Raw genomic sequence first — 26,844 nt, 5'->3', positions numbered from 1 at the left:
ACCCGTCACTCAAGGGTTAGCCTCGCCCTTACCATACAACAGCATCCAATCATGAAAGAGAGAAGATAGAGTCAGTCTTGTATTACTCGATCTATAAACTGGGGAAGCTTTAGGAGAGAGGGAGAACGGCACTGATAAGTACAGTCATAAAATAATTGGTTTATGATAAGCAAACAGTGGTTACTTGACAAGCAGTATGGAATATGATGAGTGCATCAGTTTCACTTATTGTAAATTTGAAATGCTAATAATGCCATCAATCACACACTTGGTTATACACAATTTGATGACAAACTGTAATAGTAAGACAACGAAATCCCATTGTTTTTGCAACATAGGCGTGTGCTAATTGCACATAATGTACTGTATTTTGAAGGCTATCAATACCTGAAAGAGACATACAAGATCTTATATACAAAATTCTATATTAAAGATTCTGTGCACAGTTCCATTTAAATGTTGCCTGTTGCAAGGACATTTACACTTCATTTTCATAGAGTGACTCTCATACTTGTGTAGTAACAGTGTACTATAGTAGTAACATTGTAATAACACATTGTTATGCAACAATTTAGAATTTAAATGAATTGGAGTTTTTAATTACAACATTAATACACACAGGTATAAGAGCCTGGATTATTTGATAGAGCAAGTAAGTCTACCAGACTTGTTACCCGTGTTTCATAGACCTGACTAGTTCAGTTGAACAGCCAGGCCATAAGATTAAGCCTGTCCAGAGTGAGTCAGCTCCAAAGAATCATGCATTATCTATATCCTGTATGACTTGCTGCGGCTGTGCCTGTGAGTCAAGCATGGATCTTTGTATTTTTACTCATCAGTTAATGTCCTGAGGATGTTGGGCCGGGGGCATTTGGTTGACAAACACTGACGACAAAGAACACAATGCGGACGCCCTTTTAGTCTTTTCTAGCCATAGGTACTGTTTGGTCTAACAGGGAGACAGATGGGAAGACTGCGGTCACAAGGTGCAGAGGCAGAGCAAACACAGCACAATGACTTTATGGTCCATAAACTCAAAACAACTTCCTGTATGTGTGTCTGTCAGCGGCTATACAGAATATACCATTTCACCAGGCCCTCTGGCTCAATAGGAAGATTCATTTGTTAAGTGGTTTTGTTCATGTTAAGTGGTTTTGTTGTTGAGTTGTTTCGGACCAGCATTCTGCAGGGGACATTTGAGTTTGTTCCTTGACTGCCAACTAAAAGTTTGACCTTAGTATTGGCAAGGTCACTCCTATCTCCCTTGGGTCGATTGAGAAATCCTATCAGATTTATGATTAAAAACTTGGCTTCGCCTACGCAGTTAAAGGTACAAACTAAATTACAAACCATAAAGATGGCAATCTCTGAATTTGTGCTGCACAATGGATTTGCACAATCGGTATTCTGAGTAGACATTACTGATTTGGGATTCCAATTTTTGACATTGGCCGCATTTATCAGATGCTGAGGGCTGAACTAAACACACACGGTACATGTTGCAAGGTTATTGGTCCCCTGCAATACTGCTGTAGTTCTCTAGTTCTCTAGTTCCCTCGTTCTCTAGGGCAGTACAATCCGGGAGGCGGTGAGGCTCTTCCTTCCTGCTTTGTGGACAGCCATTTAGATTCTTGCTATTTTGGTGAACTGAAAATAGAGTATGCGGTTGCAGTCACGTTGTATCCCAACCCACCTGTAGCTGTACTGTAAGTACAGTTAGAGGCAGGAGCCTCTCTTGGACCATCTCCAGCTCACCCTTTATTAGCTTGTGACCTGAAAAACACCATACTGGATCATTGACCCTACCAGTGCTAATCTCAAAATGTATATAGGTGTAAGTGCATGCCTGTTTTATGATGCCAGGTATGAGGTTGTCAGTTTTTTGACCAACCTGAACCATTTGTTTCTGCATATCGCCAATGAACAACCATATTCTTAACCTATATGCAATAATACCGAATGTGTAAAGTTTAAACAGCTGAATAAAAGGATAAAGAAATATACAAATATGTAAATATTACAGAGGGCAGCTATGTACGGTCAAGATGTTGAGACACTAATGACTGACTTATCCTCATTCCCTTCCTCCAGGTACCTCCCCCAAGCTGTAACTGGCACCATGCCACAGGTCCAAGTCAAAAGCGAAGTCTCAAAAGTCCTCAATAAAACCACGCCAGGGTTGCAGATATGGAGGATAGAGGTGAAATAATCAATTTGCTTCACCATTATTGCACAATGAATATGATAACCAAACCTTTTAAGGTGCATTCTAGGTGCCTTCTACCCCATCTGGAATATGTGTTTTATTTCTTTTCCCTTTCTCACTGTAAACTGTAACCCTTTATCCCCCCCCCACCCCCCCACCCCCTCTATGTGTATTTGTTTGTTCATCATACAATTTGCCGGTGCCAAATCTGTTCAATTATAAATTGAATGATGTAAAATGCACCTTTTATATGCAAGTACCATTTTGGCTTTTTTCAAGGAAATCTCGAGCTTCAGTCACCCAGTAGTGTGCCCGGTTGTCTTGCTCTTTGTTTGTTTGTCCTTACAACACAAAATAAAATCCCATTGATCCCGTTTCCATTGTCCCATTGGTTAGGACATGGAGATGGTGCCCTTCCCTTCTAAAGCATATGGGCAATTCTATGAAGGGGACAGCTATGTCATTCTATACGTAAGTACCTGTAATTAATACAAGTTATATTGCCATATCCCAAAATGGTCCAAAAATCAACCGAGTCGACCGAAAGAGAACCACAAAACAAGACGAAAAGACACAACACATGAATGTACTCTGTAAACATGCTCCTCCTGTCTTCCACACTGTGCTCTATTTCTGCTCTGTCCTGTAGACTACTAAGGTGTACAGCTCCTTCTCCTATGACATCCACTTTTGGCTGGGCAAGTCCACCTCCAATGATGAACAAGGGGCAGCGGCCATCTACACCACCCTGATGGATGAGCACCTGGGGGGCGTGGCCGTGCAGCACCGCGAGGTGCAGGGAAACGAGAGTGACACCTTCCGTGGATACTTCAAAAAGGGCATTGTGTGAGAAAGCGCACACGCACACGCACAAACACATACACACACACACACATGCACATGCACAAACACACACACACGCACATGCACAAACACACACACACACACACACACATACACATGCACAAACACACACACACACGCACATACACATGCACAAACACACACATACACATGCACAAACACGCACGTGCACGCACGCACACACGCACAAACACACACACACGCACATGCACACGCACAAACACACACACGCACAAACACTCACACACACACGTTTTTTGTGGTGAGCCATAAGAAGCTTTGTTTGGGGTTAGTTGTTTTGGGACCATTGAAATCAATATAGTCAAGTTTCTAAAGTTGAGCACCACTCACAATTAGGGGGGCATTGACACTAATACCTAACAATACATTCAGTATTAACATACTGTACAAGTAAATACAGTGCTCTCCATAAGTATTAAAAAGAGGAAGCATTGTGTCTTCTTTTAACTTCTTTTAGTTGATTTTGTTGTTGTTTGGGTTCACCATTTCAGGGCTCTAAAAGGAAAATCATATAATGTCCAAATAATATGGTCCAAATAAAGTACTCATGTTTAGTATTTGGTCGACAATCCTTTGCATGCAATAACTGCCTGAAGTCTGTGACCCATTGACCCCACCAGACACTGGGTATATTATCTGGTGATGCTCTGCCAGGCCTATACTGCAGCCATCTTCAGTTGCTGTTTGTTTTGTGGCCTAAATATGTGGCCTAAACCAAATAGGATATGTGGCCTACACCCCAGAACAACTCACCCACCCACACACAGTGTCCTCACTTAGCCACAATAATTAGCCAACACCCAAACAGGGACAACAACTCAACAGATTCACATGATGGTTCTAAGAGTACTAGTGAAACCATACGAATTAATTTCTAAAACAACCAAGTAGTTCCCAGCCACCTCCAAAATGTTTACTTTGTGGGCCCTTTAATGTGAATTGACAGTGAATAATACTAAAGGTTCCAATACCCCCATCTTGAAGCCATGAGAGTCAGTTGCGATGTCAGCCTCCCCAGCCCAGAGGTGGTGCAACAGGAGGAAACCATAGAAGAAACCACAGTCTTGAGAAAGGATGTGTAACCATGCATGTGTACTCGTTGTACTGCTGTGTATCATACTTATTTGCAGCAAAAGGCCATTTCCCGTACTAACGCTCTGACTAATAATAAATAGCATTGTTGTGTATGGTATACCACAAGTAGCATACCAACATGCAGAACGAGTACACGAGTAAAAAAAAAAAAAAAAAACTACTTCGTACGGAACTTGACCCAACCCTGACTTCTGCATTCTAGGTTCTGAAAAGTGAGTTAGCGGTCATGGAGAACAGAATATGGGCAATAGTGTTTCTGACGATCATCCAATGTGATTGTCCTCTTTTTTTTTTTTTTAAACCACAGTTACAAACGGGGAGGTGTGGCATCTGGGATGAAACAGGTCGAGACCAACACCTACAACGTCCGGCGTCTGCTCCACGTCAAGGGGAGGAAGCATGTGGTGGCTGGAGAGGTGAGAAAGCTGCAAACCAATGTCCTCACCAGAAAGCTACAAACGTCCTCACCATGACCCATATAATCTCTTTTGGAACATACGCTGGCCCTACAGAGGCACTGCCAATGACTCCAGGCTGCTGAAATAACACATAACAAATTTGACACATTACAACTGGGTGGCAAAACCTTCTCCTGGAGAGCCACAGGTTGCACTGGCTTTTGTCAGAGCCTTGTACTAACACACGTTTAGCTGATGAAGGTCCTCATGAGCAGATGATTAGAGTCAGGTATGTGTAATGGCTGTAGACCAAGGCAGAGGACTCAATCGCACGACTCGGGACAAAAGCTTAATCCAAAAGAATAATCCTTTAATTCCAGAAAGGGAGTCGGTACACAGGTAGACAATTAGCAGGGAGGCAGATATCCTAAAAGGGGTAGGCAAGGCAGGGCATGGTACACGGGTAATCAGTCAAATAGGAGGCAGATAATCCAACAGTGAATAGGCAAAAGACAAACTCGGAACAAAGATCAAAAACCAGGTTGACAAGAAATCACAAAAAAAATCCCTGGGACGTTTTGACACTATGGCACAAAGACGAACTGGCAACGAGACAGGGGAGACACACAGACTAAATATACAGGGAATGATGATGACGAACAGGTGAAATCAATCGAGGCGGGGTAGACAATTACACAAGTGGGAAAATACACAAGGTAAATACACAATACTTAATTTTTGTCAATGATGACATCGTGGGCTATCAGTGTACATCAGTTCGTTACATCAGTATATCTAGTCCATTCCAGTATTCAGTGTGTATCCTCATCCATGTTCATCTTAGAAATTCCTGTTACATGTACATCAATGTATTTTATGTATGATCTTGCTTCACAACGAATTTCCCTCTGGCACAAAAGTTGAAAGTTGTGAATGGAAAGTTGTGAATATCCCAGTGATGGGCTGTGTCCCCTTCACCACAGGTGGACATGACCTGGAGCAGCTTCAACAAGGGGGACGTGTTCCTGCTGGACCTGGGCAATCTCATCATCCAGTGGAATGGACCCAAAAGCAACCGCATGGAGAGACTGAAGGTAAGGAGCCATTTTGGACCAGAGCCAGACACATGTACAGATGAACCCTTAAGGTTTCAGCATGCATCTATCAAACTCAGTTCGTGCAAAGCTTCTACATGTTCTACATGCTACAAACATAGCAGGGCATACTTTGTGCGCTTCTGTTTTTGAGTTTACATCTATACCACTCCATGTCATTTGTGACACTGTGTTACATAAAAAATATAATTTTTTATAAATTATATTGTGCAACAGTTTTGCATTATACGCAATCAGAAGCGATCACAGGGGAACAAAGGTCGTACTGGTGTTTCAGGAAGGACACGTCGATGGGGCTGCAACGGTAGAGCTGAGTGAAGTCGAACTAAGACTGCGCCATCTTTATGCACATCTGCCATTACGTCATTTTGTTTGCGGGGACCGAGCAAACTTCGTTTCAGCCAGAAGCATGCACCAAGCTTTAAGCTTTTTAATATAGGAAATTGGTTTGGCCAAGAACCATTGAGAAGCGATGAGATGAGAAAATGCCTCCTTCCCTCCTCCCTTCCTTGAAGTAATAACTGAATCCAACACAGTCGGATAGGGGTTAGCAAGGTACAGCTACACTGCATTCACATGGGTGATGGAATCTTAATGTATTCAGCACTGATTACAAGAGATTTCCTTCTGCTTACCAATCTAGCCAACACAGCATGAGAGGCATAAAACCACAGCTAGCCACTTCTAGCCACGTTCCTTGACTCCTTATGTGGGCGGTTCTATGGTAGGTTGATATACAGGAGGGCGTTTGTTTCCTTCAGGGCATGACCCTAGCCAAGGACATCCGTGACAGAGAGCGAGGGGGCCGGGCGCAGGTGTCCGTGGTGGAAGGTGAGGACGAGAAGTCGTCGGCGGAGGCCATGAAACTGATGAAGCAAAACCTGGGAGAGCGACGAGACATCAGGGAGACCATCGTATCGGACGACGTGGTCGACAATAAACTGAGGTTCAGCGTCAAGCTCTTCCAGTGAGTGCTGCCCAGTTTCCAGGGCATTTGTAACCTGTTATAATGTGTTTAGATTAGATTGGATTAGATTAGATTAGATTAGATTCAACTTTATTGTCATTGTGCAGAGTACAAGTACAGAGACAACGAAATGCAGTTAGCGTCTAACCAGAAGTGCAAAAAAACAGAAAAGTGCAGTGTGAACAATATGTACAGGTAGTGCAGTATATGAGCAGTATAAGTAGTGCAGTATAAGTATAAGTAGTGTAGTATAAGTATAAGTATAAGTAGTGCAGTGAGTTTATAACCTTCTATCACAGACCTGGACAAAACCAAAACCAAAGGTGAACATCACAACAGAGGCTCTATTCAATGTGCCAGTACAAGGAGGGTTTTGCCATAGCTTAGACATAACAGCTTTTTGAAGGTGCATACCAAGTCCTCTACCCCCTATGGCTACAGGAGGAAATACACTGAACAATCAAGATTAAAATGACACCAAAGTCGTGCTTTTTTTTTTCCAAACAGACTGAGTGTAACATCCTGTTTGTCCTCTCCACAGCATCTCGGATGCGCAGGGCAACCTAGTGGTGCAGGAGGTGGCAATGAAGCCTCTAACCCAGGACCTGCTGAATCACAATGTGGGTCTTTCTGTCAGTCAGTCAAATCAGTCTGAAAGATTCCTCAGAATCAAATTGTTTTGTCATTGTAATGCAGAACTAAGCCAAAGATACTTCTCCTTGGCCAAGACAAGCATGTGATCTCAAAAGTCAAATATAGCCTGAAGTCTTGCACCAGAGCTACAGTTGATTGAAACACTGTTTATTGCCGACACTAAGTTGTGTGACTCAGGAGGCTTATGGAAGCCAAATGCCTGAATTGAGTTGGGTATCATAGTAATAATTTCCAAAATGATGATCATGAACTTCTTTGGAGAGATTATATATACTCTCACAATATGTCACATACACTTGCAATTTTGTAACGATGCTGAAATGTATATAGACACCCACAAATGCTCAGTAATAACAGAAATAAACTAATATTCATCTAACCATTTCTCAGGACTGCTATCTGTTGGACCAAGGTGGTATGAGAATCTTTATCTGGAAAGGAAAGAAGGCCTCCAAGACAGAGCGGTCTGAGTCACTGGAGAAAGCAGAAGTGAGCCGCACCTCATGACACATTTGACACTCGTTGCACAATGCTCATATCACTTTGCTGCCCTCTACAGGGCATTCAATTAAATACAGTCAATTGATTGGCTGTTATAGGTGCAAGTACCACACATCCTCTTCTTGTACAAATCAATATGCCCAATAAAATTAACTCAGACACACGTTTCAACAGATAGGCAAAGCCAGCCTAATTTGAGATCAACACTTCGGTAACAGCGTGGACAAAAGCAAATGTTTTGACATCCCCATACATTACCCATTTAAAAATCCTAATCTTGAAATTCTAGGCGTACAAAAAGGCCAAGGGCTATCCTCCCTATACCTACGTGGAGACAGTGAACGACGGTGCAGAGTCTGCCGTGTTTAAGCAGCTGTTCCAAAGGTGGACCGTGAAGGCTCAGACGGTGGGGCTCGGGACCACAAACAGCTTGGGGAAAATCGGTGAGCAATCGTGGACCCTCTGAACTCCTTTGTCTAAAACAAATGCCATATCAGTGAGGAACCACCAGATTATTATTTATTTTTTTTGTATTGGTGTTGGGGAGTATTCGTTTTGAAATATGGTTTGAGAAATGTGAAATCTGCATAATGTACATTATGTGAATGGAAAGCCACTCAACCAGTTTCCAAACCTGTCCAATGAAACTAAGTGGCTAATATTCATTAATATAAAAAAAATGAAGACAAGAAATTGGCTTTAACATCTTCCATGTCTGACTAAGTCTTATCTCCCATCTCTCTTTATTATCCTTCTTGACAATGAAGCCAAGGTTGAGCAGATCAAGTTTGATGCCACTTCCATGCACGCAAGACCTGACATAGCCGCCCAGCAGAGAATGGTGGACGACGGAACAGGCGAAACCGAGGTCAAGAACAATCACCAAGCATTCTACATAACACAGACGCATTCTACAATAGAATGATCATTCATTGTTCTCTCCTCTTTATCCATCTTTTATGTTATTCTTTGATACATTGGACAAGTCTCTCATTTCTGAACATCTCTGGTGAGCCCAGGCCATGAAAGCAGTGTATCGGTTTCATTCATAGAAATGTGTAATCTTTAAACCCAATCAGGTTTGGAGGATAGAGGACAGTGAGCTGGTACCTGTGGACAGGAAGTGGTTGGGGCACTTCTACGGAGGCGACTGTTATCTCATCCTATACCATTATGAAGTCAGCCACAGGGTGCACCATATGCTGTACATCTGGCAGGTCAGTGCCCCTGCCCATCAATATCCCAGCCCAGTCCAGAAGCAAACCCCTACTTCTTGTTTAGATCTGAAAGGACTGGATGGGTATTAGCGAAGTAAAAGAAGTACTACCATCTTGGTTACACTGATCCAGAATAAAATACCAGATCCAAACATGTGTCTAGAGCCTTGGGGTTGTTTCTGAACAGGCCCTCCCTCTCATGTGCAGTACAGCTCTGTGCATTATTTCAGCAGCTGCCTGGAAAACCAACTTGGTTTACATCATGAAATGGAATTTCATGATGTCCTGACTATGAATTATTCCCATGTCAAACTTGACTGCCATCAGCCTTTTTTCCACACAATCTCTGCAAATAGGCAACTGTGTTGTGTTTGATGTGTACAACGTAGGGTCGCAATGCGACTACAGCAGAGCTGGCTGCCTCTGCTTTCCAAGCCGTGGCCTTGGACCAGCAGCATCATGGGGAGCCGGTCCAGATCCGGGTGCCCATGGGCAAGGAGCCACTCCACCTCATGGCCATATTCAAGGGAAAGATGGTGGTCTACGAGGTAGGTACTGTGTTCCTTGGTCAAGGTGTTTTCAAGAAAAGCCTTGAAACCTTTCAAATGTATTATCAGAAAACTGGTCACTTGCAAATGAGGCAGACACAAAATCTAATTAATTCGGCATAATGAAGAAACAAAGAGCATGAATAAAGGCAACATCTATGGGTTAAATGGAATCCAATGTTGCGGAAACTCCTCCACCACCCAAAATATTTCGGACATAAAAACACATCTTGAACTTGACTGTAATCATTGTTGGCAGGAGGGAAGCTCCAGGGCAAACTCTTCATATGTTCAGCATTCAGTCCGTCTCTTCCACGTTCACGGCACCAACGAGTTCAACACCCGTGCTATCGAAGTGCCGGCACGCTCCTCATCCCTCAACTCCAACGATGTGTTTGTGCTCAGTACAGACACCTGTTGCTATCTGTGGTACGGAAAGGTGAGCACCATCGCCAACGCACACAGTTACATTTGAATCTTTATTCAACAATGTAATAGGTCAGAAGTAGCTTCGTTCCCCAGGCTTTGATCCACCAGACTGGTCAGACCCCTAACCTTCTGTGGAGAGTAATTTAATGAAAGGTTAGTTAACCCAAAAGGAAGTGATGGGCTTTACCAGACGTTCCAGGGGACCTAGTGCTGTAGGAAAACACCTGTCTTTCCTAAGACTAGGTGGAAGAGGGTAGTAGGGGCTCTGCTACTAGGTGGAAGAGGGTAATAGGGGCTCTGCTACTAGGTGGAAGACGGTAGTAGGGGCTCTGCTACTAGGTGGAAGAGGGTAGTAGGGGCTCTGCTACTAGGTGGAAGACGGTAGTTGGGGCTATGCTACTAGGTGGAAGACGGTAGTAGGGGCTATGCTACTAGGTGGAAGACGGTAGTAGGGGCTCTGCTACTAGGTGGAAGACGGTAGTAGGGGCTCTGCTACTAGGTGGAAGACGGTAGTAGGGGCTATGCTACTAGGTGGAAGACGGTAGTAGGGGCTCTGCTACTAGGTGGAAGACGGTAGTAGGAGCTATGCTACAGCTATGACTGTGTCCTATGCAGGGCTGCAGTGGTGATGAACGAGAGATGGGCAAATCCCTGGCAGAAATCATCTCCAAGAGGGAAAAACATGTCATCGCGGAGGGCCAGGAGCCCGCTCACTTCTGGGTAAATCTGGGAGGCAAGTCCCAGTACGCCAACAGCAAGAGGTACCAAGTGTGATCCCATGGCTTTATAGTTCACCTGTTCATGATATCAATGTATTATTGATTACAAGGTTTCTAGAGAAAGCCAAAAAACACCACTGCAAGATTTTAGATGGACATACAGAACATGTTTTTAACAACGCTCCTATTTCCTGGCTTAGCTGGACAGATTACTAAATTACAACCTATTACAAACAAATTATACTTCCAATGCTTTTGTAAATGTATGTCTTCTATCTGTCTGTGCCCTCTACCAAGGCTTCAGGATGAGCACAACCACATCACTCCACGTCTCTTCGAGTGCTCAAATCAGACCGGCCGCTTCATTGCCACAGAGATCGCAAACTTTAACCAGGATGACCTGGACGAGGAAGACGTCATGCTGCTGGACATCTGGGACATGGTGAGGACGAGCTTTTGGTTGGAGGTTACTAACTCTGTTGGTTTACTACCCAGTGGGGTTTAGCATACAATAATTTGTAAAATATGACAACATTCAACTTGCTGTAAAAGTACAGACGTGCACACAATCTACAACTAAATCTGTGTGTACAATTTGTACTATTTTATACATTTGGCCCAAGGCACCAGAGATAAAACGTTTGAATGCAAAAGCTTTATTGTCCATTGTCTTTGGCTGCTATGTGGCTCAGTTCAAGACAAAGGGGATTCCCTCCTCCTTCTCCTTACCCTCCTCCTCCTCCTCCTCCTCCTCCTCCTCCTCCTCCTCAGGTGTTCTTGTGGATAGGCAAGGGAGCCAATCAAGTGGAGAAGGATGCATCAATCACCACAGCACAAGAGTACCTGCTGAGCCACCCTGGCGGTCGGGACGTGCACACCCCCATCCTGCTGGTCAAACAGGGCTTTGAACCGCCAACCTTCACAGGCTGGTTCCATGCCTGGGACCCCCACATGTGGAATGTATGTAGCAAGCATGCGCTGAGCAGTTTACAAAACCTTAGTGAAATAATAACAATAATAATAAACACATACAAACCCCTCCTACTTGGCATACAGAGCAAGCTAAGTGAAGCACACCTAAAATAATTGGAATAAAACAAATGTACTGTATGTGACCTAGGACTGACTTGTGTGTAATAAAGTAAGCAAGCGTTTTTTTGTGTCCACAGGATGTGAAATCCTATAAGGACATGAAGGCTGAATTTGGGGATGCCACCGACATCATCAAGATCACTATGGTGAGTCTACACTTTCTCTAACTTAAGCTATTTGGTCAAGTTCTCTTGTCAATTTTCTTTAGAATGTTGCACAGTGCACCTTCGGTACAAACTCTAATTTTATTTTATTTTTTCTTGTGCAGAAGGGAAGCATGTTAAATTTAGATTACACAACATTGTTTCATTCATTAGACATAGTTTTGCAGAGGATATGAAACCACACATTTGTTATTACTGTGCAAAAATAATCATTTAGTTTCAATTCTGAAAACCCATTGAATTGGGGCCTAAATATAACCTAGTTATCTAGCCTAGCCATAGGAACAGTTGTGGCATTGCCACAAGAACCAGACATCCCAACCCGCAACCCGATTCCATGAACGGTCTCTCTCTGTTTATGACCGCAGGAGAGGGCCATATCCATCGCCACAGGAACTACCGGTACACAGAACTCCATTGGAATGGGAATGTTGTCCCCCATCGTGCTTCCCTCCTTCCCTGCAGACAAGCTGGTGAACCGCCTGCCAGAGGAGCTGCCGGAGGGGGTGGACGCCACCAGGAAGGAGGTAGGCCTGTCTCTCCTAATACTACAGAGCAGACCTGGGTTCAAATAGGATTTGTTCTCCTTAAAATATATGAACTACGCTTTATTGAGCTTAACTGGGGCAATGGAACCAATGGAATAGTCCCAAAACTATTTGAACAGAAGAAAATAAATACCTTAACATGTTCTACCCTGCTTAATCTAAGACCATGGTTACTGAAGACGGTGAACTGCTAGTCATTCCATACAATTAACTTGTACTACAGCAGATGTCTCTCCCTTTTGCAGGAACATCTGTCAAATGAGGAATTTGCTCTGATAATGGGTGTGTCCAGGATGGAGTTCTACAACATGCCCGGGTGGAAACAGCAGCATCTGAAGAAAGAGAAGGGGCTGTTCTAGGTAGAGGGAAGCTTCACTTCGGGTCACATGTTGACAGCGTACTATAGCCGCTCTATTGTCAAATTGCACCTTACCACTTCAAATACTCAGTGGGGGAATATTTTCCAAGGACTTATGCATCTTGAGCCTGCATATTTCTACATTCTTAACCATCAAAAATCCACCCTCACCTTGTATGAAATAAATTAATTTCGCTGATAGTTTTGGAAGTATTTTAGACTTGCTTGGCACTATAGTACTATCACCACTTAAAGTATTTGCACTGTTAAAATGGGTCCTGTGATGTTTTGGCATCTAATCTTGCACTTACTCTTGGCCACTCTGAAGGTAAGGGAATGAACAGGTAGTCCAGAATTTAGCACTATAGGGATAGTCTTGTGAATAATCTATTCTGTTGCTTCTAGAATGCCGCTGATAGAATTGACAATCAAGTTAAGCAAAGCAAATTTGTAGACGAAAACAAAGAGCCTATTTGTTGTCTTATGTGAGATTTAGCACAGCTGTAAGCGGCACTTTTTATCTGAATTGCTAATTGTGTCAAATAATTCTATCAGGATATGTTGCTGTTTAAGGTTAATATGACGGTGATGTTGGTTCTATACTTTACGTTCACAATGAGCCATAATATTGAGTCCTCAAGAGCTTAGCGTTATGATTGAAATTCAGTTATATACAGATGAGTAGTGTCTTTGTGCTTTATATTATCAAGTTGTTGAGATGTAATGTGTCAGTTAAATTAAGATTGAAATGGAAATAACTATATTTAGTTTTTGCTATGTTTGATGAAGACAGATTAATACATTTCTACAGTGTATGAAGACCCTTCAGTTACCATATGGAGTGGTAGTCAATAAACATTATATATATATCCCCAATTTGTGTGTGTTCGATACCTCCATAATACAATCTCAAATGAAAAGTAAGATGTGTGGTACATCAATTTGGAATCAAATTAATAATTTTATTAATGAACAACAAGAGGAAAAAGTAAGAATACGCTCAAATGAGTGAATTCATCCTGAACAAAAACATGTTAAAAACATTTCAAATGATCTACTGCTAGTCTTTATGTGACAGAGATGGTTGAAAGGAGGATCCACTATGAGAAACTCATGAGTGAAGTACTTGTATTTTGACCAATCGCTGAAGGGATCAACAGACTCCAAGACATCCAATTACAATGCACTTCACCTTCAACATTGCAGTTAAGTGACATTAAAAGTCCACAGCTAACGTCATGGTGTTTTTTTCTGATTGATTTCCAGCAGTTGCTTTCGAGAGATAAAACTCAAATCATCTTTACCTTAACATTACATATTCATAAATTAACAGTAAAAAAAAGGTGTTGTGAAGTTTGAATTCTTACAAAGAGGGATGCACAAACACTATACATGACTAAGAATCAGGCTCCTTATCTGTGTAAAGATGGATGATTCTCTGTGCTTCTCTGACCCCGGTCATGTGAGCTCCATGGGTGGTGGTGTAGAAGTTGACATGCGTGGCCTCGCCAGCAAACAGCACCTGAAGAGGCTGGGCAGACAAAAGCACAAACACACACACACACACACACACACACACACACACACACACACACACACACACACACACACACGCACACACACACACACACAGGCATTACGTCAGTTGCAGATAACAACTTTCCGCACGGCACTTTCAGAAGTGCACAGGCATGTCCTGGATGGAGGGCATTGACAGGTGATTTAGACACCATGAGACCTGGGTTGAGTTCAGGAAGGTGCAACGTATTGAATATTCAGGATAAATCATGTATTACCCTGCATATCAAGAGGCATGTTGGTGTGGCATAGCGACATACACAATGAAATTGTGTAGCTATTCCATTGATTTGAGCTGCACACTAACTAGTGGTTAGGCCTGTGCAGGCATAACTTTAATACACTGAAAAACTAATCATGACCCCACCTTTCCTGCCCTCAATCTCCATAGCAAGAGAGAACAATGGTGGCAATATTTGCCAAAATGCCATATTTCAATGTACAGTAGATTTCAAGCATCCCATCGCAACTACTAGGAAAGTGCATGGCCACGGATGCAAGGATTTTCAAGGGAAGTGATGATTTTCCTTTCTTAGCGTATTTCAGGGTGAGTGATAACGGATTAGCTTATAGAAATGCGTATCTCTATCCTCATCTTTGGTCTCGCCAATTGTGCACAAAAGTGTAAAATCTGAATCACACTATGAAGTGAGGTAGGAGTGGATGGTGACATCTTGTACCTTTGCTTTTGAGTGCCCTGCTTCACAGGGCTGGGGGAGAGGGGCAGCCAGGGCAGCGTGTTCCCTAACAGCATCCACTCCTGTGGGGATGTACGTGTAGGAGCCCTGGACGAAGGGCTCACTCCCCCACTTCGACATGAGGACCTGGGCTGGTTCTGGGACTGACCAACCCGTGAATGACCTGAGAAGACTGAGAGTAGAGAAAAGAGTCACTCATCATACCTCACCATGCTTGACTACTTACTTCAGTTGCATTAGACACATAACCACGTTATATACAAAAGTAGACTCTATATACAAAAGTAGACTCTATATATGAAAGCATACTCTACTGTATGTATGACATAACCCTCACCCTAACCCGACCAACCGACCCCCTTCACACACACACACACACACCCCATCCTATGCACCTGCGTGACAAGCAGACACGGCACACACCTCACACACACCTCCCCCACCGTCCTCTCCCCCAGGCTCTCCATGTGCCTGGCCTCCCTGCCTGTGATCCAGCCACAGAGCACGCTGGGATGGCGGGCCACCGTGTCGAAGCCGCAGATCTTTTTGTACCACGTCTCTCTCCACGCCTCGCCCTCCAACCCGGAGTGGTACACCTTCTCCTCCTCCGGCCCCGAGTCCCACACCAGCTGAATCCCAGCGCAGTCCGCGGGCCAGAAGCGCTTCTCGAAACGCAGGTAGATCTTGTCCACTGTGCCGAAGCCCAGCCTGTCAATGGCGTTGGCCTTGGGCGTCGGCAGAGCAGGCTCAAACATGGCCACCGCATGCTCTTTCAGGACGCCCAGAGGAACGGTCACGATCACATGGTCTGCCGTGAAGCACTGCCCCCCCCGGCACAGCACTCTCACAGGATGGGGGTCACTCTCCAGGGCCCAGTGGACGCTCTGCACCGGCCTGTCATACAGCACCGCTCCTGGGGGAAGGGCATCCAGGAGGGTGTCGACTACGGCCTGGTAGCCCCCAGGGCCCAGGGAGTTGAAGAAGCCCCCCTCCAAGGCCTGGTAGTGGTGGAGCTGCGAGGCAGACACCTCGTACAGGGAGGAGCAGGCCTCGTCCGTGCACTCGCTTCTCTTGCACCACTCGAAAACCCTCCATCCGTCCTCACAGGCCACCAGCGGCAACTGCGCAAACTCCTCATCTAGGTAGCCACCCAGACTCTGGCTGCTGTGTCTCGGGGCCAGTTCAGAGTCAAATGCCCTTGCGGTGAGCTTGCTGAAGAGGGAACACACCTGCTCCACATCCCCAACCACCAGCTGCCTCCCGTCCTCCCTGAAGAAGTAGTCCCTGGACGTGACGCTGCCTGGGAGACACATGGTGCTGGCCGAGGCCCTCTCTTCCAGCAGCAGGCCACGCTCCTGGGCTAGAAGGAAAAGCGGGTTCCCCTCCTGTCCATGGATCCAGTTGGCTCCCAGCTCAATGATGTTCTGGCCGAAGGGTTTGGTGGTGTAGACTCGGCCTCCGGGCCTGTCCATAGCCTCCAGGACCTGAACGTGCTCAAAGCCTGCGTTACTGAGGGTGGCTGCTGCGGCTAAGCCTGCGAAACCTGCACCAACCACCATTACTCTGACAGCACTCATCTTTTGGTCAGTTCTCATCTGTGGGAGAAAGGATAGAAAAACAAATGCAAAATACAAATGTAGTAACTTACCCTGTGTAAAAGGACAATTAGAGCGATCCAACGGTTGATTTTGGCAAGCCTAATGTTTCAAATAAAGTCTTCCTTGACATTCATTGACACCGCTTTGGTCCCCAGAAACGCCTGTCAAGCCAATTGTCCCATCACTTTTGGGTACCCTGAAATTGTGGGACTATGCATAAAAAGTGTTGTAATTTCTGAATGGTGAAACCAATATGTACACAAATATCGTCAAATAAAAGCTGTGAAACTCTACTTTAATCTCATAGCAATTATATCCAAACTTTTGGAGTGTAGAGCCAAAAGGAAAACATGCTTCCCTCTCCCATTACTTACATAGGGCACTGTATCCTTCCCTCATCTATTTAACTGTATCTGTCTATATATCTACAATATCTATCTATCAATATATCTAGCCTTCTCTCATCTACTGTATCTATCTATCTATGGATATATCTACCGAACGATCTATCACCTATTAATTCATCCATCCAACCAATCAAGAGACCAACCAAAGATATTTAACTTTATCCGCTACCATAAGACTCTCACTTTCTTTCAACTACTCAGCGAATCTATCTATCGTCAAAACCATTGTTACAATTTTTCTACAATAAAAATAACGCTTTGCAAAAACACACCGTTTCTTCTGGAACTTATTTTTCTAGTTTAAGGAGAGCGACTGCTAAGCACATGCGCAGTCTGACGAGATCCTCTGCCCTAGTGGATAATTCCCGATACGCAAGAATAATTTGTGACACAATTTAAAATGTCTTCTTACTTGCACTTCGTTGTCCAGCTACTTTCACAAATGCATATTACGAAATATGAAACCTATCACTGAAAAACCTCTGCACATGCCTGGAGTGACTACGTTGCTACCATTGGATTTCGAGCCACTCAACCATCTAATTATAAAAACTCTTTGATACTACACAATTTAAAACGTTTAGGTAGGTAAGGTAACTTACAGTGTAATGCCTTCTAAGGAGTACACTTCTTACCTGGACAACGAGTAGAGGAGTTTTAGTTGGGAACTACAGTACATGGACTTCAGAGCCTTATTTGCCTATTAAACGATAAACGATAGTAACCTTTGGAACCTTGCCGCTTCCATCGTTCACAACCTCCAGTTGTCTTTAGTTGCTTTCTGGCTGACAGCTGTCTTTGTTGACAGCACGTGCTTTCTGCTGTGACTGAAGTCTCTGCTGATATAATATTGCCATCTACTGGATCAAATTAAAAAAAAATGTTTTGAGGACGTAAGACTTTCATTTATTATCTTTGAAAACATATCGAGCTCCGTATTTTCCACTGAGGTTGAGGAGGGTTGAAATGCTCAATGTTAATCAGCATCCGAAGCAACTGTACCTGAAATGTTTTATTTATTTATGCTGGAATAAACATTCCTCTGCGCTTTTTTGTTGCGGTTATTAGCTGACTAATCCACTGATTCGATGTGACCCAAGACAACCTATTACCATAGGCTATGTTATTTTTCTATTGCTTTTCATTTCCACCAACCATTCATTATCACAAGCTTGCGATGGTCCAGGGATCTGATGCTGTTGTTGACTGTATGGTTCATGATACAATATTTATTTTACTTTTGCTCATGGGTGTTGTTAGGTGTGCCCCTTATACCACAATACACGCCAAGCCCTGAATTTGATAAAAATACATACTGTAGCAGTCCACCAAAAAAGAGATGACCTTCTTTGCCTGGCTCCAGACAACAGCCTGCTATTGGCACCAAAGTGGGTTACATAATCACTGCTGGCAAATGTCTATCCATGGACTCTGCGCAACCATGTTGACTTCCATGATAAACACAGATTAAATTACTTCAACACACACACGCACACACAAACACATACACACACACACCCCATCCTATGCACCTGCATGACAAGCAAGACACACCTCACACCTTATTTGTACAGAACCATCTTGTCTGCTCGAGTACAAGCAAATGCCTCCAAATTCATTTGAAGGCGCTTCATCATACAGTCAGGCAATGACCCAAAACATACTGCCAAAGCCACTACAGTAGGGAGATTTTCAGGGCCAAAAAGTGGAACGTTCTTGACTGGCCAAGTCAGTCTTCAGATTTAAATCCAATTGTCCATGCATTTAATTTCCTGATGATACAATTTTAAGATAAAAGATGTCAAAACAAACAACAACTGAAGATGGATGGACACAGGCCTGGCAGAGCATCACCAGAGAAGATACCCAGCATCTGGTGGGGTCAATGGGTCGCAGACTTCAGGCAGTTATGCATGCAAAGGATTGTCGACCACATGAGTGAGTAATTTGGACATTATATGAGTCTGTCCCATTACTTTTGGTGCCCTGAAATAGGGGGAAGATGCATAAAAAGTGTTGTCATTTCTATATGGTGAAACCAATATGTACACAAACCCTCACATACCCTCAAATAAAGCTGGGTATAGAAGAACAAATGCCTTACTGCCCCATTACTTAAAGTAAGACACATAGAGAGAGAGAGAGTGCAAGGTGTTTTTTTTGGGGTAGAACTGGTTGCCACAAGAGTGCATTGTTGTGTAATAATCCTAAGAATGAGTTCTGCAGGTCTTATAGGGCGAGAGGGCAATTTGTTCTGATCCGTGTACTTCGGCGAAAATTCCAGAACTTGAGTCGAGATGGGGGAAAACATTGGGACACTTCCATAGTAACCCAGTCGAAGTAGCCTGAAGTAACGCATTAGCGACACATGTTCCTAAAACACTTTTTTGAATTGTAACAGGATTTTCATTCTTGTATGAATTTCATTCTTGATATATTTACATGTGATCTTCACCGATCAACTGCATAACACGTAAAACGTACTTCAACTTGTGGATGCTAGCTGGTTAGTAATGATACCAGTCTATTGTAATGGCTGTTAGCATGTTAGCTCATATTTTCTGCATCAAATATATTTCTTAACAACATCCAAAACAACATAGCTGGCTTGTGATGAAACAACGTGGTAAGAGCAGTCTAAAAATGGCATCTTTTGGTCGCCATTGACCTTCATGTTAAAATTTGCACTTCAATTCTGAATAGTTTAAAAAGTATAACGCGTTTCAAAAACTTGAATACAACCAACGTGAGTTAGAGGTCTCTGCACGTTTTAAAGTTGGATTGGTGTGAACAAAAGTTGTAGGAGGAGTTGCATTCAGAGGAATTGGAATAATAGTAAGTATGAACAATAACAATAGTTGGACTTGCCAAAGCAAGCCCACTAATAATAATAAGTATGAGCAAGAACAATAGTTGAACTGAAGGATGCCCACTAATGATACAAGTTAGGATTCATAGACATTAAACCATAGGACAGCAGGAGGAAAATACATACATATACTCAATTTCATCTCTAACTGGTTTCTGATTGAAGAAAAGCAAGGTGTTACAGTTGACCCGTTACATTTGTCCCCGGTCTCCCCAACTGTGTAAAACTGTAAAAACCACAACATTAGGTTTGATTGTGAGTCGCACATAGCAGATTGAGTCCAGCAACTTCCTGATTTAGATTTTTGAATGTCAACTTATTTTGCTTGGAGACCCGCTGCATCATATCATGGGCCAGTCTTGTCTCTCCTCTCCAGGAAGTGTAGATTCACCGGTCTGTCTGCAACTAAAACTGTGCGATTCAGGGCCTTCACCTCTCCCATGCTGGGGTCTGGTCTTATTTCAAACAGCTTGATTATCTGGGGGTGAGAGAAGAAAAAGTATAGAGCTTCAATGCTCCAAACTTGGCATTCGTTTACCCAATAGAAAGATCGAAAAACACTACTGAGCACAGCCATTTAAGTTCCATCAATTACCCACAACACTCGCCCCCCAAAGCTATGCCTCACAGTTGTGTGATTCGCTGAAATCAAATAATGACAAATACTTTACTCAGTAAATTCACTCCCACTAAGGCCAGGTTTGAGTAGCTGTTATTCAAGGCTTACTGTATATGCGCTGTGTGCAACAGCCTGGGGACAAGGTCATGTCTATTGTAACTGTCACACCAAATGTGAAGGTCAACTGATAATTAGAGTATCCACTCTTCACACCAACTTTCTGACACATAGGCCAATCAAATCAAATTGACAAATAATTAACAAAATATGTGAGATAGGGACATGGATAAGGACGGGCCAAAAATGAAACATGCTTGTAGTGGTAGAAAACCTTATAGGACAATGTTTTGCAGTGAGTTTCAATGTTTCTAATTCGAAGCCTCATTGCGATGTCAGTCTGTAACACAGGAAACCTTGAGTTACCAAGGTTACCAAACCTCTTTTCTTACCCGTGACAGAGCCAGGTACATCTCTAGCTCAGCGATCCGGCGCCCTACACAGCCCCGAACCCCGAACCCAAACGGGATGGAGGCGAAGGGGTTTGGTCGGACCCGGCCATCCCTCAGCCATCGATCTGGCTTAAACTTCCATGGTTCTGGGAATGTCTTCTCATCTTGGCTGATGGAGTAGTGGCAGAGAGTAAAAGAGGTCTGAAGAGACGAGACAGCAACAAGGACTTTAGTTGGTTCAGCAGTGCCAAGAAGAGCATGAATTTTAGTTCTATGTGAGGCCATTTCTGAATTGGATTTGTTTTTAAATAAAAACTGAACATAATGTAGTGTTCTTGGTGGTGCCTTATATGTCAGAGTCACCTTCTTGGGGAAAAAATGTCCGCCGATTATGACATCATTCTCTGCCATGAAGCGTGAATTCATGGGGACCACAGGGTACATCCTGGTGAACAGGAAGTACATCATTAATGGTGTCATATAGAGAAACTCTCAAGAGCTCTCTCTTTCCAAAGAATGTTCCAAAGAAACACGTTATCATAGAATTCAAAATCTATGCACTTTGGGCTGGTTTCCCGGACGCCAGATTAAGTCTAATCCTAGATTAAAACGCATCCTCAATGGAGATTTTTCATTTAAAGTATTCTTTAGTCCAGGACTACACTTAATCTGTGTCTAGGTAACGACCCATATATGATATACCACTGACTGATTGTCAGTGTCGGTGAAGGATTGGATATGAATGTATGTTTGCGTGTCATTTCTGTTACATAAACTCAGTAATGTACCAAATCATTGAAATACCAAATGTACTCAAGATACCAGATGACTTTGTACACACAGGGCTTAACTAGAATGGAACGTGTGTGTGTGAGGAACTCATGATGTAAAATCTCTGGGTTTTCCTGTACTCGCAGAGAGAGACTATACACATTTGACTGTGGTCGGTTTGGTGTACTCTCTCCTGCAGATCTATAACGGATGAAAAAAAAGACTTTGCTCTTTATTTTCTGATTACTGGACCACTGGACTCACGTTATTATATGTGAAGAAGTTGCTTTCTACACCAGCAACAGGCATAGAGGAGATGATGTCACCTTCAGTTTCAAGTCCTCACCTCAGCGACTCTTTGATGACAGCCTTGAGATATTGCATAGGTGTGACATCATGAGCTGAGGGGACTGTGTCTCCCGGTATGCAGCTGGACACTTCCTGGTGAAGTTTGTCCTGCACATCAGGGTGTGTGGACAACAGGTAAAGGGCCCACATCAAGGTATTGGATGTCTTCAGAACAAGTGACGACAAAAACAAAGACAGTGAATGAAACGTCCTGTACTACTAATCCACTTAGTTAGTCAGTCAAATCTCTTCTCTCACGGTTACTGACCGTGTCCACTCCAGCCAACAACAGCTCAGCGACGCTGCCATACACCTCCTTGTTACTCATCTTAGTGTTGGAAAGGAGGTAAGTCAGGTATTCTCCCTCCACTTCCTGGTCTGTGTCCACGCGCCGTTGAATGGCCTCCATCTTCATGTCAATCAACTTGCCAGCTGTAAAAGTCAAGCATTCACAGGAGTTAAGGAGCCTTGATTGGGCTAACCCTAACCTTAGTGTTATAAACCACTAAAGCCCGAGCAATACTGGATTTTTGGGTCCTGATTTGTGGTGGGCAAAATTCATCAATAACCGATATATCTGCCGATATATATATTTTACAGAGTTCCTTTTTAGCACAGTTTTCATAAGAAAACAATGGCAAAAAGATGCTTAATGCTGATAAGGCAAAATTACATGATCTCCATTGATAAATTATTTTATTTTATGTGCACAGTTACTATGCCAAATGATCAGTGCACTGCATATTGATATCAATGATTTGCTGTTCAATCTAACTTGTTGTGTCAGTTTGATCATCCACTGAATTATTTTTGTTATACTCATATTACTCATTTATATTTTATTTACAAAAACATACAGAAATGCACTGTGAAAAGCCTTCTTAAAACGGTAATGGTTTATTCCAGCCCTCCCCCTTCCCAAGTGTATACATTGGATGGGCTCTCTCTACATGTAATACATTTATCTCTATGTTTCTAACTTACAGAATTTGAAGATGCCCTCCCAGCCAGCGATGTAGCGCCCCCAATAGGGCAGGAGGGTGCGGCTCCACTTGGGCAGCATCACCACCGGCATGCTGTAGGAAAACATCTGAGCAATGGAGTCTATGAAGTCTTGTGTCGCCACAGGAATCTCCTTTTCCAGACATCCGATCCGTGTCTCGAACAGGATCGATGAGATTCCTGACAAAACAAATGATGCGATGGAGTGGTGCCATCACCTCAGCAGCAGGAAGTGAGAACAAAAGCAGCAATACAGGTTTTGATGATGTGATTAAGAGAGAAATAAAGGCTCTAAACATCCTGATGCAGGATTATGGAAGGCATTCAATTACTATCTAATGAAGCACAAATGGAACCTTATGGAAGTCACAGTTCAATATCAAAAGACCTCTACCACTTGAAATATGTTCATGTATGCTTACCACGCATTTCTAAAATGACATGAACCAATTAGTCATATTAATTAAACTTGACCCAGTCAAACCTACTGTACAGTACAACACCCCAATCCAAACTATAAGATAGATAATAGTGGTTGAATTAATCCAGACGATCAACCCAAAAGGGGACCAGTGATTTTCCACACACCCTCCAGAGAGAATCGGTACAGCTCATTGGACAGGTTTGTCACCAGGTCTCCCGTGGGACTGGTCTGGCGCAGGTGGTAGATCCTCTTGATCAGGTCTGTGACCACGTCGTTGACCACGTCTCCGTACTGCACCGAGTCTTTGGGATGCAGCATGCGCTTGTTCAGCACCGCCCGCAGCTTGTACCACTTCTCCCCTTCCCTAGGAGGAAACAATACCAGTTCTGTCAGGAAAGCTCTTGTACAGCATTTCGTTTATCTTTTACCCCTTTTCCACCAAGGCAGTTCGTGGGCCGAATCTTGAACCAGTTCTGTGTGTTTCGACAGCAAAAGAACCGGCTCTGGGCCAGGAAAACCGGGGAGAAACAAAGGGGAGATCACAGTCTCAAAAATAGTATTTGTGTACTCATAACACTTACGCTCACGAAGCAACCAACAAACGGTGAAGGCTAAGGGGGGAGTGAAGGGAAGTGAGGGTACATGAGTGACAATAAGTGAAGGTACATGAGTGACAATTACACACAGGTGCTGGTGATGAGTTTGTGATTGAGGTGGCACAGTGGACGGAGGGGGGAGACACCTAGGGACCGCACCAGGAAGCATGACCTCCATCCGTAACACACAACAGAAACCAGCAGTACAATACAGAACAGTACAATCAATTATAAAGTACAGTCAGGGTTGTTCTCAGCGGTACACTACTACAGTACAATCATTTACAGTTACAGCAATGTGTAACCGAACCATTTATATGGCTTTAGTATTTTTGATCATCCGTTGGATGCACATGACTGGACTTCGCTCTAGAAATCCTCTCAGAGTTTCCATAACAGGTGTTACAGCCTTTGGAAGCCACCGAGTAGAGAAATGAGGAAATGTAGGCTAGTCATGATGATCAGTGTGACACATCTATGGTTATGCTGGTTCCATGGTGGTATGTATTTTTTATCTGGGACTGGGTAAATATGCACAACACGTTGCATTGCAATACAAGGCTTACAATGACTTTGCAATATGCCAAACGAACGTCTGTGTAAACTACGATATTACTTCTGAACCGTACGGGATAGAGAGTATTGAATAAATTACTTATGATAAAAGAACTTTAAATCAACTAGTCGAGAGCGAGGAATGCAAATGGTATCAGCTGATGAATAAATCCGAAAGTAACAGATTACACACATACTGTCCAGTCTTTTTAGAGTGCTTTTGACATGGAACCTTATGTACCATGTGATGTGCTTTATGTTATATTTAATCCAACTTCCTCTAGAAGTTTCTTTGCCAGATTTAGATGTGGTGAACCCGCCTGCTTTAGAAACAGGCAGATACACTTATACCCCAGCTGACCAAAGGTTTTGGCCCTTTTTACCCTAATGTAGGCTGTTTGTATGCTCTGATAAAGGAGTGACACAGAAATAAACTTTTCTAACTGTAACTCGAACATGCTTGTCTGCCAATGCCCTCTGGCATAGGGCAGGAATGAAGCTTCCTCTTGAGAGAGACGTTTCCCGTCCGCGGTGCTTACTCAGTAAAGGGGCCATAGCCGAATCCCCTCATGTCCCGGTACTCCGTCCAGAGGGACATGTCTCCTCGGCTGGGAAACTTCTCATCCTTCCTACACAACTCCTCCAGCAGCTCCACACTGTTGAGGCAGATGGAGTGAAAGCTGCCCATGCTCAATTTGTACATGGGGCCATACAACTGTCGCTCATATACCTGTTTGAGAGAGAGGTGTGAGAGAGAGAGAAAGAGAGGGGGGGGGGGGGAGAGAGAGAGATTAAACAGGATATCCAAACATTATCTTTACATACAGCACGCACATTTCTGAAACATCAATGAATCACATGGTCAATTATTATGTGATAGAGTGCTTGAATTAGATTGGATATGCGCAATAGTTAATGAGGTCAGACATGGTGTAATCTCTTTCTAATCCCAGCTGTGTCCACAGACTGCAGACTGTAGTCCCAGAGCAGAGGCGGCAAGCCCTTAGAGAGGTTATACAACAACAACCCTGCCAATGCAGAGACCTTCAGGTGCACTCAGCTGGGGGTTGCTATGGAAACTAAGGTAACTCAACCAACCCAGTGGAACTTATTGTCCATTTCCTTTATGCAGTGTCATTGCTTCTGTACTTTACTGTAGGGTAGCTATGGCCACACACAAAAGCCCTAACCCCGTCACAGGTCTCAGGTTCATGTTTAAACTATTTCAGCCTGTAAGATGAGCTGTTCAGAGACATGTAGACACACATAAGAGGTATCGGAAAGGCACTGAACGGTGCCAAAACAGAGCAGTAAACATGTGACCAACTTGAACATCATATCATAAAACAAGAGAGCCAACTTGAGTAACAGTATTTACCACAGAGCATAGCCTGCGTTTTACCTGCAGCTCATGTAGACGGTTGAAGTACTTTTGAAAAAACATTCTGTAGAATGTTATTGGGGTTTTGACATGGGGGAGGTCCTCCTGTGTCCGAAGCTTGCCCTGGGAGTTTGGAAGGGCGACGGAGGGGGAAGGGCTTCCCCCTGCCCCTCTGGTGCAGACTGGAGCTGGGATGGTGGTGCATGGCAGAAGCCAGCGGCCACTTTTGTGCACCGCGCTCCGAGTCAGACGCAGAGCCATGACGGGGTAGAGCAGCAATGAGGAATGTCAGAATATCACAGGGCTCCTATTTCAATACTGAGACCGGGGAGGGGCCATGTACTGGGAAGATTAACCCATCCAAGTCCAACAGTGGAGAGAATACAGGTATTTTCACACTTGGTCCCTTTCTTATTCGCCAGCATTTTCATGCATATGTGAGCAGGGTAACATTTTGAGTGAGGTCAACAGAGGCGGCATGTGGTATGTAAGGTAGGAGGGGGGAAGCGTGCCCTCCTTTGGAAGCTGGAGCTTTTTGAATTTCTCAAACACTGGCACAGCTTTTTTTCCTGCAATCTAGAGCCAATTCTGCCAAATGTATTATCTAAAATATGTCTATTTTTCTGCATAGGTTAACTAACCATCTCAATGGA

General features: G+C 43.6%; 3 protein-coding genes across 4 annotated transcripts; 1 reads left to right on the top strand and 2 right to left on the bottom strand.

Moving 5' to 3' along the window:
- Positions 1–2,116: 2,116 nt before the first annotated feature.
- Positions 2,117–13,758, top strand: vil1 (villin 1). The gene is made up of 19 exons (XM_083681462.1): positions 2,117–2,200; positions 2,603–2,677; positions 2,856–3,052; positions 4,494–4,602; positions 5,568–5,678; positions 6,461–6,666; positions 7,208–7,286; positions 7,711–7,809; positions 8,111–8,264; positions 8,589–8,689; positions 8,901–9,038; positions 9,428–9,586; positions 9,846–10,025; positions 10,631–10,776; positions 11,032–11,176; positions 11,506–11,694; positions 11,904–11,972; positions 12,359–12,517; positions 12,784–13,758. Exons 1-19 carry the CDS (start codon positions 2,120–2,122, stop codon positions 12,895–12,897), a joined length of 2,511 nt encoding a protein of 836 aa, XP_083537588.1. The 5' UTR covers positions 2,117–2,119; the 3' UTR covers positions 12,898–13,758.
- A 216-nt stretch (positions 13,759–13,974) lies between these two features.
- Positions 13,975–16,762, bottom strand: LOC310813476 (spermine oxidase). Of its 2 annotated transcripts, none has more exons than XM_083682508.1 (3): positions 15,596–16,762; positions 15,155–15,344; positions 13,975–14,427 (listed from the first exon to the last, which is right to left on the bottom strand). In XM_083682508.1, exons 1-3 carry the CDS (start codon positions 16,747–16,749, stop codon positions 14,293–14,295), a joined length of 1,479 nt encoding a protein of 492 aa, XP_083538634.1. In that variant the 5' UTR covers positions 16,750–16,762; the 3' UTR covers positions 13,975–14,292. The 2 variants fall into 2 exon arrangements, 1 of the variants encoding a protein (XP_083538634.1); XR_014554549.1 differs by having other exon boundaries at positions 14,308–14,427; positions 15,607–16,762.
- Positions 16,763–19,927: 3,165 nt separating this feature from the next.
- Positions 19,928–26,458, bottom strand: cyp27a1.1 (cytochrome P450, family 27, subfamily A, polypeptide 1.1). The gene is made up of 9 exons (XM_083682364.1): positions 26,213–26,458; positions 25,350–25,540; positions 23,824–24,023; positions 23,218–23,415; positions 22,502–22,665; positions 22,232–22,398; positions 21,478–21,559; positions 21,115–21,315; positions 19,928–20,524 (listed from the first exon to the last, which is right to left on the bottom strand). Exons 1-9 carry the CDS (start codon positions 26,450–26,452, stop codon positions 20,393–20,395), a joined length of 1,575 nt encoding a protein of 524 aa, XP_083538490.1. The 5' UTR covers positions 26,453–26,458; the 3' UTR covers positions 19,928–20,392.
- Between the last annotated feature and the right edge of the window lie 386 nt (positions 26,459–26,844).

This window comes from Argentina silus (genome assembly GCF_951799395.1).
Source record: "Argentina silus genome assembly, chromosome: 12".
Classification (NCBI taxonomy): Eukaryota; Metazoa; Chordata; class Actinopteri; order Argentiniformes; family Argentinidae; genus Argentina; species Argentina silus.
This window is presented reverse-complemented; position numbering and strand designations above follow the sequence as displayed.

Excerpts from the sequence above, each read along its gene's own strand:
- vil1 (XM_083681462.1), top strand. The coding sequence starts at position 2,120 with ATGCCACAGGTCCAAGTCAAAAGCGAAGTCTCAAAAGTCCTCAATAAA. Across the intron at positions 5,679-6,460 it reads ACCGCATGGAGAGACTGAAG|GGCATGACCCTAGCCAAGGA; the intron begins GTAAGGAGCCAT and ends TGTTTCCTTCAG. Across the intron at positions 11,177-11,505 it reads TGCTGGACATCTGGGACATG|GTGTTCTTGTGGATAGGCAA; the intron begins GTGAGGACGAGC and ends CCTCCTCCTCAG.
- LOC310813476 (XM_083682508.1), bottom strand. The coding sequence starts at position 16,749 with ATGAGTGCTGTCAGAGTAATGGTGGTTGGTGCAGGTTTCGCAGGCTTA. Across the intron at positions 15,345-15,595 it reads GTGGGGGAGGTGTGTGTGAG|TCTTCTCAGGTCATTCACGG; the intron begins GTGTGTGCCGTG and ends CTCTACTCTCAG. Across the intron at positions 14,428-15,154 it reads CAGGGCACTCAAAAGCAAAG|CCTCTTCAGGTGCTGTTTGC; the intron begins GTACAAGATGTC and ends TTGTCTGCCCAG.
- cyp27a1.1 (XM_083682364.1), bottom strand. The coding sequence starts at position 26,452 with ATGGCTCTGCGTCTGACTCGGAGCGCGGTGCACAAAAGTGGCCGCTGG. Across the intron at positions 23,416-23,823 it reads GTACCGATTCTCTCTGGAGG|GAATCTCATCGATCCTGTTC; the intron begins GTGTGTGGAAAA and ends TTGTTTTGTCAG. Across the intron at positions 21,316-21,477 it reads GACATTTTTTCCCCAAGAAG|ACCTCTTTTACTCTCTGCCA; the intron begins GTGACTCTGACA and ends TCGTCTCTTCAG.